Genomic DNA, 16,848 nt, shown 5'->3' with positions numbered 1-16,848 from the left:
CCCTGCCTGCCTCTCTCCCTCCTTGCAGTACAGTATCAGTGACAGAGGAATGATGAGTCATTGTAACACAACTCCCCCTCTATCCTGCTCCTGACAGGATAGAGGGGACTACTACACTACTGTGTTCTACAGCAGTCTAGCCAGGTACAGGAGTGCAGCACTATGTTCTGCTGCAGCAGTACTGTGTTTTGTGTACAGCAGTTTGCAATGAATCTCCTTCCCCCACAATGCATTGTATTACATCACGTTGGGGAGACGAAAGACCAAAGCCTGTCTTGAGACCGAGCAAATATAGCTACAAACAGGACATGACATTGTCAGACAAATAAATTAGGACTTCAAGCGAAATGATGACTTTGTACTTCAAATGTTGCCTTCATCAAGTATCCAGTTTTTTTTTTTCCAGCAATTTCAACCATTCTAGCTGTCACTTTTTCCTAGCAATCTGATGGTCCCCGTGTGTCATCCAGAGTGGAGGCAGTGTGTCATCCACAGTGGAGGCAGTGTGTCATCCACAGTGGAGGCAGTGTGTCATCCACAGTGGAGGCAGTGTGTCATCCACAGTGGAGGCAGTGTGTCATCCACAGTGGTGGCAGTGTGTCATCCACAGTGGAGGCAGTGTGTCATCCACAGTGGAGGCAGTGTGTCATCCACAGTGGAGGCAGTGTGTCATCCACAGTGGAGGCAGTGTGTCATCCACAGTGGTGGCAGTGTGTCATCCACAGTGGAGGCAGTGTGTCATCCACAGTGGAGGCAGTGTGTCATCCACAGTGGAGGAATTGTGATGAAGCAAAATCTCATCTCTAAAAGCCTTCTCTTACATTTACATTTAGTCATTTAGCAGACGCTCTTATCCAGAGCGACTTACAGTAAGTACAGGGACATTCCCCCAAGGCAAGTAGGGTGAAGTGCCTTGCCCAAGGACACAACTTCATTTGACACGGCCGGAATCGAACCAGCGACCTTCTGATTACTAACCCGATTCTCTAACCGCTCAGCCACCTGACTCCTTCTCTTCCCTCTTGCATTATTGATTGTTGTTTTATTTTTATCCAGGGGCCGTCACTTGTGCTCCAGAGGTTGTGTACGGCTATTTGCATTATGCAAGACTTCACGCTAGGATCAAAATGACGCCATTCAGTGGCTTCGTAAAGGATGGGAACGGAGATGACTGCTTTTGGACACCTAGCTGCAAACATCTACTGTCACGAATGTTATGTGGAAGTAGTTCTTACAGTTCTTACTTGGTGGTTTTATTCAGGCCTGCTGCAAGCCTCAGACAGGCCTGGTGCAAGCCTCAGACAGGCGCTGTTGGTGCTGAACTGAGCTGAATGTGCTTTCCCTCTCTGGCTCATGGCTCGCAAACACACAGGAGGTGTGGAACCTCCAGCAGGGGTCCCAACCACACGATGTTGCTAGCCTCGTCTCTGCAGGGGCGCGGGGTGTGGGGGTGTGTGTGTGTGTGGGGGGGGGTGTATGTGTGTGTGGGGGTGTGTGTGTGTGTATGTGGGTGTGTGTGTGTGTGCGTGCGTGCGTGGGGGGGGTGTATGTGTGTGTGTGTGTGTGTGTGTGTGTGTGTGTGTGTGTGTGGGGGGGTGTGTGTATGTGTGGGTCGTGTGTGTGTGTGTGGGGGTGTGTATGTGTGTGTGTGTGTGTGTGTGGGGGGGGGGGGTGTTTGGGGGTGCATGTCTACCAACACTCGTGTTGGTAGACATGCTGACGGCTTGGGTGACACTGTGATGGAGAGACTTCACTTCCCTCATCCAGCTCTCTCTGTGCTTGTGCTCACCTCAGCCAGCTTGTACGGTACGATGAGCCTATCTCCTACGGTGACGGTCTTCCTGGTGGTCAGCGCCTCAAACAGAATGTCCTCCTTCACCTGCAACACAGAGCAGCTCAGCGCTGAACACTTCCTCTACTCACACAAGGGCATCTCTCACTGAACCTTTCAACACATTACAAGTCATTACCATTCAATGTTTCTACGGAGACGATGCTCAAAGTAACCCTGCATAGCTAGTCAGTAGTTTTAAGAGCGTGCACACAAACAAAAAAGACAGTGTTGAGACAGATGCCTCTCCTGTCCACAGGGACGTGAGGCTGGGCCACACAACAGCTGCCAGGGCCAATGGGGCTCACATGGCTGTCGGGGGGTGTATGTGGGCTTATATGAGCATGTGCATGTGTGTACAGTTTTAAAGTAAGGTCTGAAGGAGGTATGGTGAGGTCTGAAGGAGGTGTGGTGAGGTGTGGTGAGGTCTGAAGGAGGTGTGGTGATGTCTGGTGAGGTGTGGTGAGGTCTGAAGGAGGTGTGGTGATGTCTGGTGAGTTGTGGCGAGGTGTGAAGGAGGTGTGGTGAGGTCTCAAGGAGGTGTGGTGAGGTGTGAAGGAGGTGTGGTGAGGTCTCAAGGAGGTCTGAAGGAGGTGTGGTGAGGTCTGAAGGAGGTGTGTTGAGGTGTGGTGAGGTGTGAAGAAGGTGAGGTGAGGTCTGAAGGAGGTGTGGTGAGGTCTCAAGGAGGTGTGGTGAGGTGTGAAGGAGGTCTAAAGGAGGTGTGGTGATGTCTGGTGAGGTGTGGTGAGGTGTGGTGAGGTCTGAAGGAGGTCTGAAGGAGGTGTGGTGATGTGTGGTGAGGTGTGAAGGAGGTGTGGTGAGGTCTGAAGGAGGTCTGAAGGAGGTGTGGTGATGTCTGGTGAGGTGTGGTGAGGTGTGAATGAGGTGTGGTGAGGTCTGAAGGAGGTGTGGTGAGGTGTGGTGAGGTCTGAAGGAGGTGTGGTGAGGTCTTAAAGTGTGGTGAGGTGTGAAGGAGGTGAGGTGAGGTCTGAAGGAGTTATGGTCTGGTCTTGTCTGAAGAAGTGTAGATTCCGTGCAAAGGAAAGGTTTGCTTATTATCCCCGCGATCAGAAATGCAGAGTTCTACAGTTCAGAGTCAAGGAATGGTCTTTATTTCCTGGCCCCAGCGTAAAGGAACCACATCTCAGCTGGCAGGCACGAGGAGCGAAACTGAATATCATTGAGCAACAATAACATCTCACATACTTAAACAACTCGATTACAGTAGCTGGCTAATTAATGCAAAAATAATACCACGATGCAATAAAAAGATTTCAGTTCCTCCACAGTGTTGGTGAGGGTCAGAGTGAGGGGTAATGAGAGGAACACTTCCTCTGCAGATACCTCAGGTCCTCCAGTGTTGGTGAGGGTTAGAGTGAGGGATAATGAGAGGAACACTTCCAGGACTGGTTCTGTTGGCTCCACACATGGCAGCTAAACTGAACACTCCAGCAGCCATCAGAACTAGCTGTGTAGACGGTATTTGTCATCATGGCATTTTACTGTGCTTGAAAACAGCCTCTCACACTGAGCACTGCTACATGGTTTACTGTGAGGGCCAAAACTGAGCACTTAAATGCAGATTGTCAATCCCTAAGAGTCACATATCTCTTTCATTATCTATCATGGGTACATAGGTCTGGTTTGTGATGTGTGTGTGTGTGTGTGTGTGTTTGCGTGTGTCCGGTCCTGTTCTGGTGTGTGTGAGTGGTGTGTGTCAGGTCCTGTTCTGGTGTGTTTTTGTTGAGTGTGTGTCTGTCTGTTCTGGTGTGTGTGTGGTGTGTGTGTGTCCAGTCTTGTTCTGGTGTGAGTGTGTGGTCTGTGTGTGTCCAGTCCTGTTCTGGTGTGTGTGTGTTTGTGGAGCCTCACCTCCAGCAGCTGTGAGACTGTGGGCAGCACTTCTGGGTTGCAGATGTCTATGGAGTCATCTCTGTAGGTCTTTTTCTTGTAGCGGATGTTACCCAGCAGCAGGATGGCAGACAACAGAGAGAATATCCTGGGGGGGAGACAGACAGAGGGAGAGAGAGAGAGAGAGACAGAGAGAGAGACACAGAGAGAGAGAGACACAGAGAGAGAGAGAGAGAGAGAGAGAGACACATAGACACAGAGAGAGAGAGAGAGAGAGAGAGACACAGAGAGAGAGAGACACAGAGAGAGAGAGACACAGAGAGAGAGAGAGAGACACAGAGAGAGAGAGAGAGAGAGAGAGAGAGAGAGAGAGAGAGAGAGAGAGAGAAAGAGAGACACAGAGAGACACATAGACACAGAGAGAGAGAGACAGAGAGAGAGAAACAGAGAGAGACAGACACAGAGAGAGACAGAGAGAGACAGACACAGAGAGAGACAAAGAGACAGAGAGAGAGACAGAGGGGCAGTGGAAGACAGGAAGAATCGTGAAGTTGACCTCTGTGTGTGTTGTGTGTTACATGACATGATGGTGGGATGAAGAAAGAAAAAAGTTACGGCAGGATGTGAGGAGAGAGAGACAGAGATAGAGAGACACAGAGAGAGAGAAGAGATAGAGAGGTGCATGTCGTGGGAGGACATCTTGTGTGAGTTCTTACTGCTTGCGTGTAGCGGGGAGGAATCCCACCATCTCCATGGCCAACTGCAGCCTCTCAAAGTCATGCTTTAAGTCCTCCCCCTCCACAGAGAAACAGTCCTGCTGGAGTAACACACACACAGAATTTAGCATTAAAACATGATACATACACTCACCTCAGCCTTGCGTTAAACCACAGCCACTGCAAACTTTACATTGGAAACTCCAGTACCTACACTCCCACAAGCCAGCGTGGGCAGCCAGCGTGGGCAGCCAGCGTGGGCAGCCAGCGTGGGCAGCCAGCGTGGTGTAGCTGGGGAGCGGTGAGGGACACAGACATGCACACACACACAAACACACACCCAGAGTGCTGTGTCAAGCCACAGTGCTGGGAGGGGGACGTGCTGGCAGACAGACTGGTCTGGTCCCTCTGGCTGGGTGACAACAGAGCGCCTTCACAATCTAATGATACTGGTGTGTGTGTCTGGGTGTCTGGGTGTGTGTGTGTGTGTCTGGGTGTGTGTGTGTCTCTGGGTGTGTGTCTGGGTGTGTGTCTGGGTGTGTGACTGGGTGTGTGTGTGTGTGTCTGGGTGTGTGTCTGTGTGTGTGTGTCTCTGGGTGTGTGTCTGGGTGTGTCTCTGGGTGTGTGTCTGGGTGTGTGTCTGGGTGTGTGACTGGGTGTGTGACTGGGTGTCTGGGTGTGTGTGTGTCTCTGGGTGTGTGTCTGGGTGTGTGTCTGGGTGTGTGTCTGGGTGTGTGTCTGGGTGTGTGTCTGGGTGTGTGTCTGGGTGTGTCTCTGGGTGTGTGTGTCTCTGGGTGTGTGTCTGTGTCTGTGTGTGTGTGTCTCTGGGTGTGTGTCTCTGGGTGTGTGTCTGGGGGTGTGTCTGGGTGTGTGTGTGTGTCTGGGTGTGTGTGTGTGTCTGGGTGTGTGTCTGGGTGTGTGTCTGGGTGTGTGTCTGGGTGTGTGACTGGGTGTGTGACTGGGTGTGTGACTGGGTGTGTGACTGGGTGTGTGTCTGGGTGTGTGACTGGGTGTGTGACTGGGTGTGTGTCTGGGTGTGTGACTGGGTGTGTGACTGGGTGTCTGGGTGTGTGTGTGTCTCTGGGTGTGTGTCTGGGTGTGTGACTGGGTGTGTGTCTGGGTGTGTGTGTGTGTGTGTCTGGGTGTGTGTCTGGGTGTGTGTCTGGGTGTGTGACTGGGTGTGTGACTGGGTGTGTGACTGGGTGTGTGACTGGGTGTGTGACTGGGTGTGTGTGTGTCTCTGGGTGTGTGACTGGGTGTGTGACTGGGTGTGTGACTGGGTGTGTGTGTGTCTCTGGGTGTGTGTCTGGGTGTGTGTCTGGGTGTGTGTCTGGGTGTGTGTCTGGGTGTGTGACTGGGTGTGTGTCTGGGTGTGTGACTGGGTGTGTCTCTGGGTGTGTGTCTGGGTGTGTGACTGGGTGTGTGTCTGGGTGTGTGACTGGGTGTGTGTCTGGGTGTGTGTCTGGGTGTGTGTCTGGGTGTGTGTCTGGGTGTGTGTCTGGGTGTGTGACTGGGTGTGTCTCTGGGTGTGTGTCTGGGTGTGTGACTGGGTGTGTGTCTGGGTGTGTGTCTGGGTGTGTGACTGGGTGTGTGTGTGTGTCTGGGTGTGTGACTGGGTGTGTGTCTGGGTGTGTGTGTGTGTGTCTGGGTGTGTGTCTGTGTGTGTGTGTCTCTGGGTGTGTGTGTGGGTGTGTCTCTGGGTGTGTGTCTGGGTGTGTGTCTGGGTGTGTGACTGGGTGTGTGACTGGGTGTGTGTGTGTCTCTGGGTGTGTGTCTGGGTGTGTGTCTGGGTGTGTGTCTGGGTGTGTCTCTGGGTGTGTCTCTGGGTGTGTGTGTCTCTGGGTGTGTGTGTCTCTGGGTGTGTGTCTGTGTGTGTGTGTCTGTGTGTGTGTGTCTCTGGGTGTGTGTCTCTGGGTGTGTGTCTGGGTGTGTGTCTGGGTGTGTGTGTGTGTCTGGGTGTGTGTCTGGGTGTGTGTCTGGGTGTGTGTCTGGGTGTGTGTCTGGGTGTGTGACTGGGTGTGTGACTGGGTGTGTGTCTGGGTGTGTGACTGGGTGTGTGACTGGGTGTGTGTCTGGGTGTGTGACTGGGTGTGTGACTGGGTGTGTGACTGGGTGTCTGGGTGTCTCTGGGTGTGTGTCTGGGTGTGTGACTGGGTGTGTGTGTGTGTGTGTGTCTGGGTGTGTGTCTGGGTGTGTGTCTGGGTGTGTGTCTGGGTGTGTGACTGGGTGTGTGACTGGGTGTGTCTCTGGGTGTGTGTGTGTCTCTGGGTGTGTGTCTGGGTGTGTGTCTGGGTGTGTGTCTGGGTGTGTGTCTGGGTGTGTGTCTGGGTGTGTGACTGGGTGTGTCTCTGGGTGTGTGTCTGGGTGTGTGACTGGGTGTGTGACTGGGTGTGTGACTGGGTGTGTGTGTGTCTCTGGGTGTGTGTCTGGGTGTGTGTCTGGGTGTGTGTCTGGGTGTGTGTCTGGGTGTGTGTCTGGGTGTGTGTCTGGGTGTGTGACTGGGTGTGTCTCTGGGTGTGTGTCTGGGTGTGTGACTGGGTGTGTGTCTGGGTGTGTGTCTGGGTGTGTGACTGGGTGTGTGTGTGTGTCTGGGTGTGTGACTGGGTGTGTGTCTGGGTGTGTGACTGGGTGTGTGTCTGGGTGTGTGTCTGGGTGTGTGTCTGGGTGTGTGTCTGGGTGTGTGTCTGGGTGTGTGACTGAGTGTGTGTCTGGGTGTGTGTGCGAGTGTCCTCCTCACACCTGGGACACACTTGCTGCTAAGCGCCCGGAAGCGTCACGATCGGCTACGATCGGCTCAAGGTTGTGCAAGCACATTTCTCCGCGCAGGTCACCAAGCCTTTCACCTCATCTGAGCTTTCCTTTTTCACATGTAACGCTGACATGGTACATAAACATGGAATAGGCTTTATTTAGGAAACGTGTTATCCCAACAGCCGCCCCAACAGCATCCCAGCATTGATCCTTCTCTACGTTGTCCTTGTAAAGTTGGTGCTGGGGGTCAAACAACTCCCTGTGCTTTTCAACTTTGAGAATTAATTTAATGTCGTCCATCTCCTTGAATTTTTTGCTGATTTTAGAAATCGACTTGGGGGTTCGGTAGACTGTGTCTGCACGTGTGTGTTGTGTGCAACGCATGACAACTCGTTTCTCTCAAACAAACAATACAACTTCGGGCATGCTAGCTCAACAGATCAATCCGTTTATTTTCATTCTTTTTTATCAGGGTAACCACATGGAACGGCTGTTCGTTACCAACATTGTGTAGTTAGGTTTTATATAGAGTGAATATTGGTAAAGTAGCCTACGTAGGCCTCCAAAGTAATACTACAAAAATAATTATAAAGTCTACAACTTTACAAATGTTCCCCGTAGTCTACAATTAATGTAGTAAAATCGTAATAACATAGTTTTTTATTCAAATATATAAACTATTATGGTGTATTTTATCATCCTGCAGCCGATTTTGCAAGCGTCTCACGAAGAAATGTGTGTGGCCCAGGCGTCAGGCCTCACACACTAGGACAGCCTGTGAGTGTTCGTGGACTCGTCTCATTCAGGCTGTAATTTCCACAGACCAGCAGCAGAGCCCTGCAGACAAACAGCAGACCAGCAGCAGACCAGCAGCAGAGCCCTGCAGACCAGCAGCAGACCAACAGCAGACCAGCAGCAGACCAGCAACAGACCAACAGCAAACCAACACCAGACCAGCAGCAGACCAGCAGCAGACCAGCAGCAGACCAGCAGCAGAGCCCTGCAGACCAGCAGCAGACCAACAGCAGACCAGCAGCAGACCAGCAGCAGACCAGCATCAGACCAGCAGCAGACTAACAGCAGACAAGCAGCAGACCAGCAGCAGAGCCCTGCAGACCAGCAGCAGACTAACAGCAGACAAGCAGCAGACCAGCAGCAGAGCCCTGCAGACCAGCAGCAGACCAACAGCAGACCAGCAGCAGACCAACAGCAGACCAACAGCAGACCAACAGCAGACCAGCAGCAGACCAGCAGCAGACCAGCAGCAGACCAGCAGCAGACCAACAGCAGACCAACAGCAGACCAGCAGCAGACCAACAGCAGACCAGCAGCCGACCAGCAGCAGACCAACAGCAGACCAGCAGCAGACCAGCAGCAGACCAGCAGCAGACCAACAGCAGACCAGCAGCAGACCAGCAGCAGACCAGCAGCAGACCAACAGCAAACCAACAGCAGACCAGCAGCAGACCAGCAGCAGACCAGCAGCAGACCAGCAGCAGAGCCCTGCAGACCAGCAGCAGACCAACAGCAGACCAGCAGCAGACCAGCTGCAGACCAGCATCAGACCAGCAGCAGACTAACAGCAGACAAGCAGCAGACCAGCAGCAGAGCCCTGCAGACCAGCAGCAGACTAACAGCAGACAAGCAGCAGACCAGCAGCAGAGCCCTGCAGACCAGCAGCAGACCAGCAGCAGACCAGCAGCAGACCAACAGCAGACCAACAGCAGACCAGCAGCAGACCAGCAGCAGACCAACAGCAGACCAACAGCAGACCAGCAGCAGACCAACAGCAGACCAACAGCAGACCAGCAGCCGACCAGCAGCAGACCAACAGCAGACCAGCAGCAGACCAGCAGCAGACCAGCAGCAGACCAACAGCAGACCAGCAGCAGACCAGCAGCAGACCAGCAGCAGACCAGCAGCAGGCCAGCAGCAGACCAGCAGCAGACCAACAGCAGACCAGCAGCAGACCAGCAGCAGACCAGCAGCAGACCAGCAGCAGACCAGCAGCAGACCAACAGCAGACCAGCAGCAGACCAGCAGCAGACCAGTGGGCAGGCAGGATGACACTCACATCTCCTCTGCTGGACCATGCAGCACCAACAGCTACAGTTCTATTGTTTAGATTTCAGCTCATCATTCCAGGGTAAATAAAGTACAGTAAGTTGTAGAGTTGGCACATTTTCTTTGGAGGTCAAATTTGCAGTTTCTTCAATTACAAGAGATTTGAGGCTTAGTGAGCCTGGGGTGAGTCTTGGACAAGAGTTTTGCAAATTGACGGGTTTGTTTTCCCTCCTGATGGCAGGGAGCCTGCTGTGTCAGAGGGATGCAGGGAAAATTAAGACATCAGTGTTGGCTAGTTCCTCTGGAATCCTTTGGTCCTCCACCAAACCCTTAACTCTACTCCATGTGTTCGAAAAACACCAGAGTTGAGTGAGCTGGGTTCCATTCAGAACGCTCTGTTCTCCTTCACCCAGGGAGAGCAGGACATCTCTATTCAGCTGACTGTGCTGATCTTCAGGCTGCTGTACAGGATGTCTGGGGGTTATCCTGCATTGATCCTGAGAGTCTCACCTGAAGAGTCTCACCTGAGAGTCTCACCTGAAGAGTCTCACCTGAGAGTCTCTCCTGAAGAGTCTCACCTGAAGAGTCTCACCAGAGAGTCTCACCAGAGAGTGTCTCCTGAGAGTCTCACCTGAAGAGTCTCTCCTGAGAGTCTCTCCTGAGAGTCTCACCTGAGAGTCTCACCTGAGAGTCTCTCCTGAGTGTCTCTCCTGAGTGTCTCACCTGAAGAGTCTCTCCTGAGAGTCTCACCTGAAGAGTCTCTCCTGAGAGTCTCTCCTGAGAGTCTCTCCTGAGAGTCTCTCCTGAGTGTCTCTCCTGAGTGTCTCACCTGAGAGTCTCACCTGAGGGTCTCTCCTGAGAGTCTCTCCTGAGAGTCTCACCTGAGAGTCTCTCCTGAGAGTCTCTCCTGAGAGTCTCTCCTGAGTCTCTCTCCTGAGAGTCTCACCTGAAGTCTCTCCTGAGAGTCTCTCCTGAGAGTCTCTCCTGAGAGTCTCTCCTGAGAGTCTCACCTGAGAGTCTCACCAGAGAGTCTCACCTAAGTCTCTCCTGAGACTCACCTGAGTCTCTCCTGAGAGTCTCTCCTAAGTGTCTCTCCTGAGTGTCTCACCTAAGAGTTTCTCCTGAGAGTCTCACCTAAAAGTCTCATCTGAGAGTCTCTCCTGAGAGTCTCTCCTGAGTCTTTCCTGTTTGTTCTGTCACACCTGGCAGCGTGCCACCGACCAAGTCAAGAACACACCACACAGCAAATTAAAACATCAATAATACATTTGGTCATTGTGATACTTCATTAGACAGTGTCCTGTGCCCCTCCTTCAGAGAGCTGTGCCTAGCAACTGTATTAATAGGTAAAAGTTCAAAGAGCTTTGCTGAACTATTTACTACAGTTCTCCATGCCACATGGCTGAAGTTAGGGTCAGAGGTCAAACAGGCCCTCAGGGTTGGCCAGACAGGGGGGCGGGACGACTGGCTGACAGCATCTCTCACACTGGCATAGGAGATGAGGTCACAGACTAGCCCTGAGACACACAGCATGTAAACAAACACGAGAGAGAGGGAGGGAGGGAGAGAGGGAGAGGGAGGGAAGGAAGAGGAAGCATGAGAGAGATCATGTGTTGCTTCCCTCTTCATGTGTTGCTTCCCTCTTCAAATCAAATCTACTCTCTCTAGTGTTTGTCAACCAGCACATTAAAGTTATTTTATATTAAGAATTAAGAAAATCTACAGATGATCCAGGCATCACAATGACCAATTCTCTCTCCAGCTGAGGTAAAGGCTGTCAGACAGTAGCAGGCTAGCGAGGAGACTCTGGACACACACACTGTACAGAGACAGCAAGAGAACCACACACGCACACATGTACGCACTGTACACAGGGAGACACACACACACTGGACATACACTTCAAAAGGTTGAGAGTGTGTGAGATGTGATAGGCCCAACCCAGCACCATTACACCAACACATCTACTACACTCAGACTATACTGACCAGCTCGCTCTCATAAAAATTGTCCCAGTGGAGTTTGTGGGATTTCTTTGTCATCTGGAAATAAGGTAGAAAAGGTAAGATGTACACACACACACGTCATATAGACCCACACAGGAGTCATATAGACCCACACAGGAATCATATAGACCCACACAGGAGTCATATATTGGGAGTCAGGTGGCTGAGCGGTTAGGGACACAGGCTAGTAATCTGAAGGTTACCAGTTCGATTCCCGGCAGTGCAAAATGACGTTGTGTCCTTGGGCAAGGCACTTCACCCTACTTGCCTCGGGGGGAATGTCCCTGTACTTACTGTAAGTCGCTCTGGATAAGAGCGTCTGCTGCTAAATGTAAATGTAAATATAGGAGTCATGTAGACCCACACAGGAGTCATCTAGACCCACACAGGAGTCATATAGGAGTCATATAGACCCACACAGGAGTCGTGTAGACCCACACAGGAGTTATATAGGAGTCCTATAGAGCAAAAGAAACATATGGACACAGGCACCCAATTGATCCAAGTAGTTCCAGACTGTGATCCGCACGGATGGTGTTTCATCTCCATAGTGATGGTCAGAGATGGTGTTTCATCTCCATAGTGATGGTCAGAGATGGTGTTTCATCTCCATAGTGATGGTCAGAGATGGTGTTTCATCTCCTTAGTGATGGTCAGAGTGTGAAGGAGGCTTAGACATGCAGGGGTCAGATGGCTGAGCGGTTAGGGAATCGGGCTATTAATCCGAAGGTTGCCGGTTTGATTCCCGGCCGTGCAAAACGACATTGTGTCCTTGGGCAAGGCACTTCACCCTACTTACCTCAGGGGGAATGTCCCTGTACTTACTGCAAGTCGCTCTGGATAGGAGCGTCTGCTAAATATCTAAATGTAATGTAAATGCACACACACGCAAGCGCATGAGACGCCATGCCCCTCTGCACGAGCGAGCCAACCAGATTAACTCTTTCTGTTGCTATGGAAACAGGGGTGCATAGTAACAGACGGCATGGAGGTTGTGTTGCCTCCGGGGATTAGAGAGGGGTTTGGAGGGGAATTAGGGAGGGGTCTGGTTTCTGGGACGCCAACCACACCGCGTTCCAAATGATTATGCAAATTATATATTTTCTGTTTTTCCTAAATAGTCGATGCAAATGACAGTCAGTATAATTCATCAAGTCATCAACCGTTAGGGTACAATTAAAATTTTATTGATCAAACCTCCCAATGATAACAGTATTTAAAAAAATAAACTCAAAATGCATTGTTCCAAATTATTATGCACAACAGAGTTTCAAAACATTTTATAGGTTGTAAAGAACTAAAAATTGTCATTTTTTGAATTTGCTGCATTAGGAGGTAATATTTACTGAAATCAAAAGCTATTTCAATCAAAAATATCTTAACATGTTAACATAGGAGCCCTTCTTGGATACCACCTTCACAATTCCTGCATCCATTGAACGTTTTTGGAGAGTTTCTGCTTGAATTTCTTTGCAGGATGTCAGAATAGCTTCCCAGAGCTGCTGTTTTGATGCAAACTGCCTCAATAGGGTTGAGGATGGTGGCCACACCATGAGTTTCTCTCCTTTTATGCCCATAGCAGCCAATGACACAGAGGTATTCTTTGCAGCATGACATGGTGCATTGTCATGCATGAAGAGGATTTTGCTACGGAAGGCACAGTTCTTCTTTTTGTAGCATTGAAGAAAGTGGAAAGTCAGAAACTCTATACTTTGCCGAGGTCATTTTCACACCTTCAGGGACCCCAAAGGGGCCTACCAGCTCTCTCCCCATGATTCCGGCCCAAAACATCCGCCCCCTCCTTGCTGACGTCGCAGCTTTGTTGGGACATGGTGGCCAGGTGGCCATCCACCAACCATCCACTACTCCATCCACCAACCATCCACTACTCCATCCACCAACCATCCACTACTCCATCCACCAACCATCCACTACTCCATCCACCAACCATCCACTACTCCATCCACCAACCATCCACTACTCCATCCACCAACCATCCACTACTCCATCCACCAACCATCCACTACTCCATCCACCAACCATCCACTACTCCATCCACCAACCATCCACTACTCCATCCACCAACCATCCACTACTCCATCCATCTGGACCATCCACTACTCCATCCACCAACCATCCACTACTCCATCCATCTGGACCATCCACTACTCCATCCATCTGGACCATCCACTACTCCATCCACCAACCATCCACTACTCCATCCACCAACCATCCACTACTCCATCCACCAACCATCCACTACTCCATCCACCAACCATCCACTACTCCATCCACCAACCATCCACTACTCCATCCACCAACCATCCACTACTCCATCCACCAACCATCCACTACTCCATCCATCTGGACCATCCACTACTCCATCCACCAACCATCCACTACTCCATCCACCAACCATCCACTACTCCATCCACCAACCATCCACTACTCCATCCACCAACCATCCACTACTCCATCCACCAACCATCCACTACTCCATCCACCAACCATCCACTACTCCATCCACCAACCATCCACTACTCCATCCACCAACCATCCACTACTCCATCCACCAACCATCCACTACTCCATCCACCAACCATCCACTACTCCATCCATCTGGACCATCCACTACTCCATCCACCAACCATCCACTACTCCATCCACCAACCATCCACTACTCCATCCACCAATCATCCACTACTCCATCCACCAACCATCCACTACTCCATCCACCAACCATCCACTACTCCATCCACCAACCATCCACTACTCCATCCACCAACCATCCACTACTCCATCCACCAACCATCCACTACTCCATCCACCAACCATCCACTACTCCATCCACCAACCATCCACTACTCCATCCACCAACCATCCACTACTCCATCCATCTGGACCATCCAGGGTAGCACGGCACTCATCAGTAAACAAGACTGTTTGAAAATTAGTCTTCATGTATTTCTGGGCCCATTGCAGAGCAGTGAGCCCAGTCTGCTTGTGAGCATTGGTTAGGGGTGGCCGAATAGTAGGTTTATACACAACTGCAAGCCTCTGGAGGATCCTTGAGGCTCGTGGGACTCCAGAGGCACCAGCACCTTCAAACACCTGTTTGCTGCTTTGTAATGGCATTTTAGCCGCTGCTCTCTTAATCCGATGAATTTTTCTAGCAGAAACCTTCCTCCTTATGCCTTTATCTGCACAAACCCGTCTGTGCTCTGAATCAGCCACAAATCTCTTCACAGTACGATGATCATGCATAAGTGTTTTTGAAATATCTAATGTTTTAATACCTTGTCCAAGGCATTGCACTATTTGACACTTTTCGGCAGCAGAGAGATGTTTTTTCTTTCCCATATTGCTTGAAACCTGTGGCCTGATTATTAATGTTGAACGTCCATCTTAAGTAGTTTTACTTTAATTGAGCTCACCTGGCAAACTAATTATCACAGGTTTCTGAGATTGATTTCAGTGATCCAAAGAGCCCTGAGACACAATACCATCCATAAGTTTAATTGAAAAACAAAAATTATTATGTTTATGACACAAATCCAATTTGCATAATAATTTGGAACGCGGTGTAGAAGCAGGGAGAAGTGAAGACAAGAATAACAGGAGTCACAGTGGAGCCCACCTGGCTGAGATAGTGCTCCTCAGGTACTGTGTGTGTGTTTGAGTTAGAGAATATGTATTGTATGTGTGGTGTGTGTTTGTGTATCAGCCCTTTACAATGCTAGTAAATCACTCAGATATGCGACCAAATTTCACGCTAGGCGACAAAGAATTCTCTTTGATTAGCCAATGGATAGTAAATTGTCCTTAACATGATCTATGTCCAGTGTTACTGGGAGGGTGAGTTAACTTAACATTATCTATGACAACACAGAAGTGTAGTTATTTGCTACTGCTCAACAAAGACAATAGAGATTTCCAAAGTAGCGGTATATCGCTAGATTTGGAGCTAGTTGCTTGACAATGGCGACACAAGCTACATTGTGTCCGTAGAGCACTGTGTGTGTGTGTGTGTGTGTGTGTAGAGCCCACCTGGTTGAGGTAGTGGTACTCTTCAGGTTTCAGCAGGTGGAAGGTGTTCCTCTCATCCTCGCTGGCTCCTGCCAGCAGGTAGTAGAACACGTGATAGTTCCTGAGGAGGAGACAGGGGGAAGAGACGGGGGAAGGGGACGGGGGGAGAGAGACGGGGGGAGAGAGACGGGGGGAGGAGACGGGGGGAGGAGACGGGGGGAGGAGATGGGGGGAGAGGAGACGAGGGGAGGGGACGGGGGGAGAGAGACGGGGGGAGGAGACGGGGGGAGGAGACGGGGGGAGAGAGACGGGGGAGGAGACGGGGGGAGGGGGGGGGGGGAGGAGACGAGGGGAGGGGGTGGGGGACAGGGGGAGAGAGACGGGGGGAGGAGAGGAGTAGAGGAGACGAGGGGAGGGGGAGGGGAAGGGGGTAGGGAACAGGGGGAGGAGACGGGGGGAGGAGATGGAGCAGGTTAGAAGCAGCAGGCTGGGACAGTACAGCTGTACTTTATACTGATGTGTCATCCATCAGAATGTGTGATATAGTGCAGAATGCTGGATGCTGAATGCTGGATGCAGCATACTTTGCATTTACATTACATTTACATTTATTCATTTAGCAGACGCTCTTATCCAGAGCGACTTACAGTAAAGTACAGGGACATTCTCCCCGAGGCAAGTAGGGTGAAGTGCCTTGCCCAAGGACACAACGTCGTTTCGCACATCCGGGATTCGAACCAACAACCTTCTGATTAATAGCCTGACTCCCTAACCGCTCAGCCATCTGACCCCCAGCTTTGACCGGGGAAGGGTGATGTATGTCCTTCATTAACAGTAGATACGGCGCATTAAGCGTAAATTTAATATTTATTTATATTTAATCTGTCATGCCTGATTCTTTTGTGTCAGTCCAGTTCACTGGAAAACATTATCTTTCATGGCTAAACTCTTCTCTTGTGAACCTGAAAACGATCCCGACATGTCAGCAAATTCTGCTGTACTGTAAGTAACAAATACATGAGAAATTCTACACAGTGTGAGCTTGTGTTTCCAGTCAAACGAGAGGCCCAGTCTGGTGTATGGCTTGGTTCTACCAAGAGGCCCTGTCTGGTTCTAACCACCATCAGCTGGGACAGACAAATGGACTGAATCAAACTGTTTTTTTGAACAGAAGAAAGAAAAACGACTTGAAACAGAAATCATCTGTTGGTTCCTTTAAATCGGAGTCGCATGCAGCAGGATCTCTCCCACCCTGCCTCAAGGACTGGGAGGAACTGCATACAGATCCACCAACGTGCTCTGGTGATTATCTGTGTTAGTCAGCTAAACTGGGTCTGCTATAAATACACAGAAGCGGTTTTATAATATTTATGCTTTTACACAAACGATTATGTATTATTCATAGAGGCCAACTATTGATTTAACTCTGGAGGGAAAAACAATAGTCTCAGTATGCTGTGGTCAGAAGTTGATGAAAGTCTGTAATTCCGGTCTATTTTAGATGTGTATAAGATATCCTGAGTGCTTCTCAGAAATGAGAGCTAAGTCACTGTAGTGTTCAAGAGAGAGACAGGAGAAAGAGGACATATGAGTTAAGGGATATCAC

The 16,848-nt window shown here is 50.5% G+C and overlaps 1 protein-coding gene across 1 annotated transcript in view; it reads right to left on the bottom strand.

Annotated features, from left to right (window-relative positions):
- myo9ab (myosin IXAb) overlaps nt 1-16,848 on the bottom strand; it is a 91,476-nt gene that overhangs the window by 30,135 nt on the left and 44,493 nt on the right. Inside the window, exons 5-9 of the mRNA XM_067235155.1 lie at nt 15,264-15,363; nt 11,199-11,252; nt 4,396-4,496; nt 3,701-3,827; nt 1,790-1,879 (exon numbers count right to left, since the gene is read on the bottom strand). Coding sequence (XP_067091256.1) covers nt 1,790-1,879; nt 3,701-3,827; nt 4,396-4,496; nt 11,199-11,252; nt 15,264-15,363 — 472 coding nt within the window. The remainder of the gene's footprint in view (nt 1-1,789; nt 1,880-3,700; nt 3,828-4,395; nt 4,497-11,198; nt 11,253-15,263; nt 15,364-16,848) is intronic.

This window comes from Osmerus mordax, chromosome 4 (assembly GCF_038355195.1).
Source record: "Osmerus mordax isolate fOsmMor3 chromosome 4, fOsmMor3.pri, whole genome shotgun sequence".
In the NCBI taxonomy this organism is placed as follows: domain Eukaryota; kingdom Metazoa; phylum Chordata; class Actinopteri; order Osmeriformes; family Osmeridae; genus Osmerus; species Osmerus mordax.
Note: the sequence above shows the minus strand (reverse complement) of the source record. Positions and strands in the feature narration are given on the sequence as shown.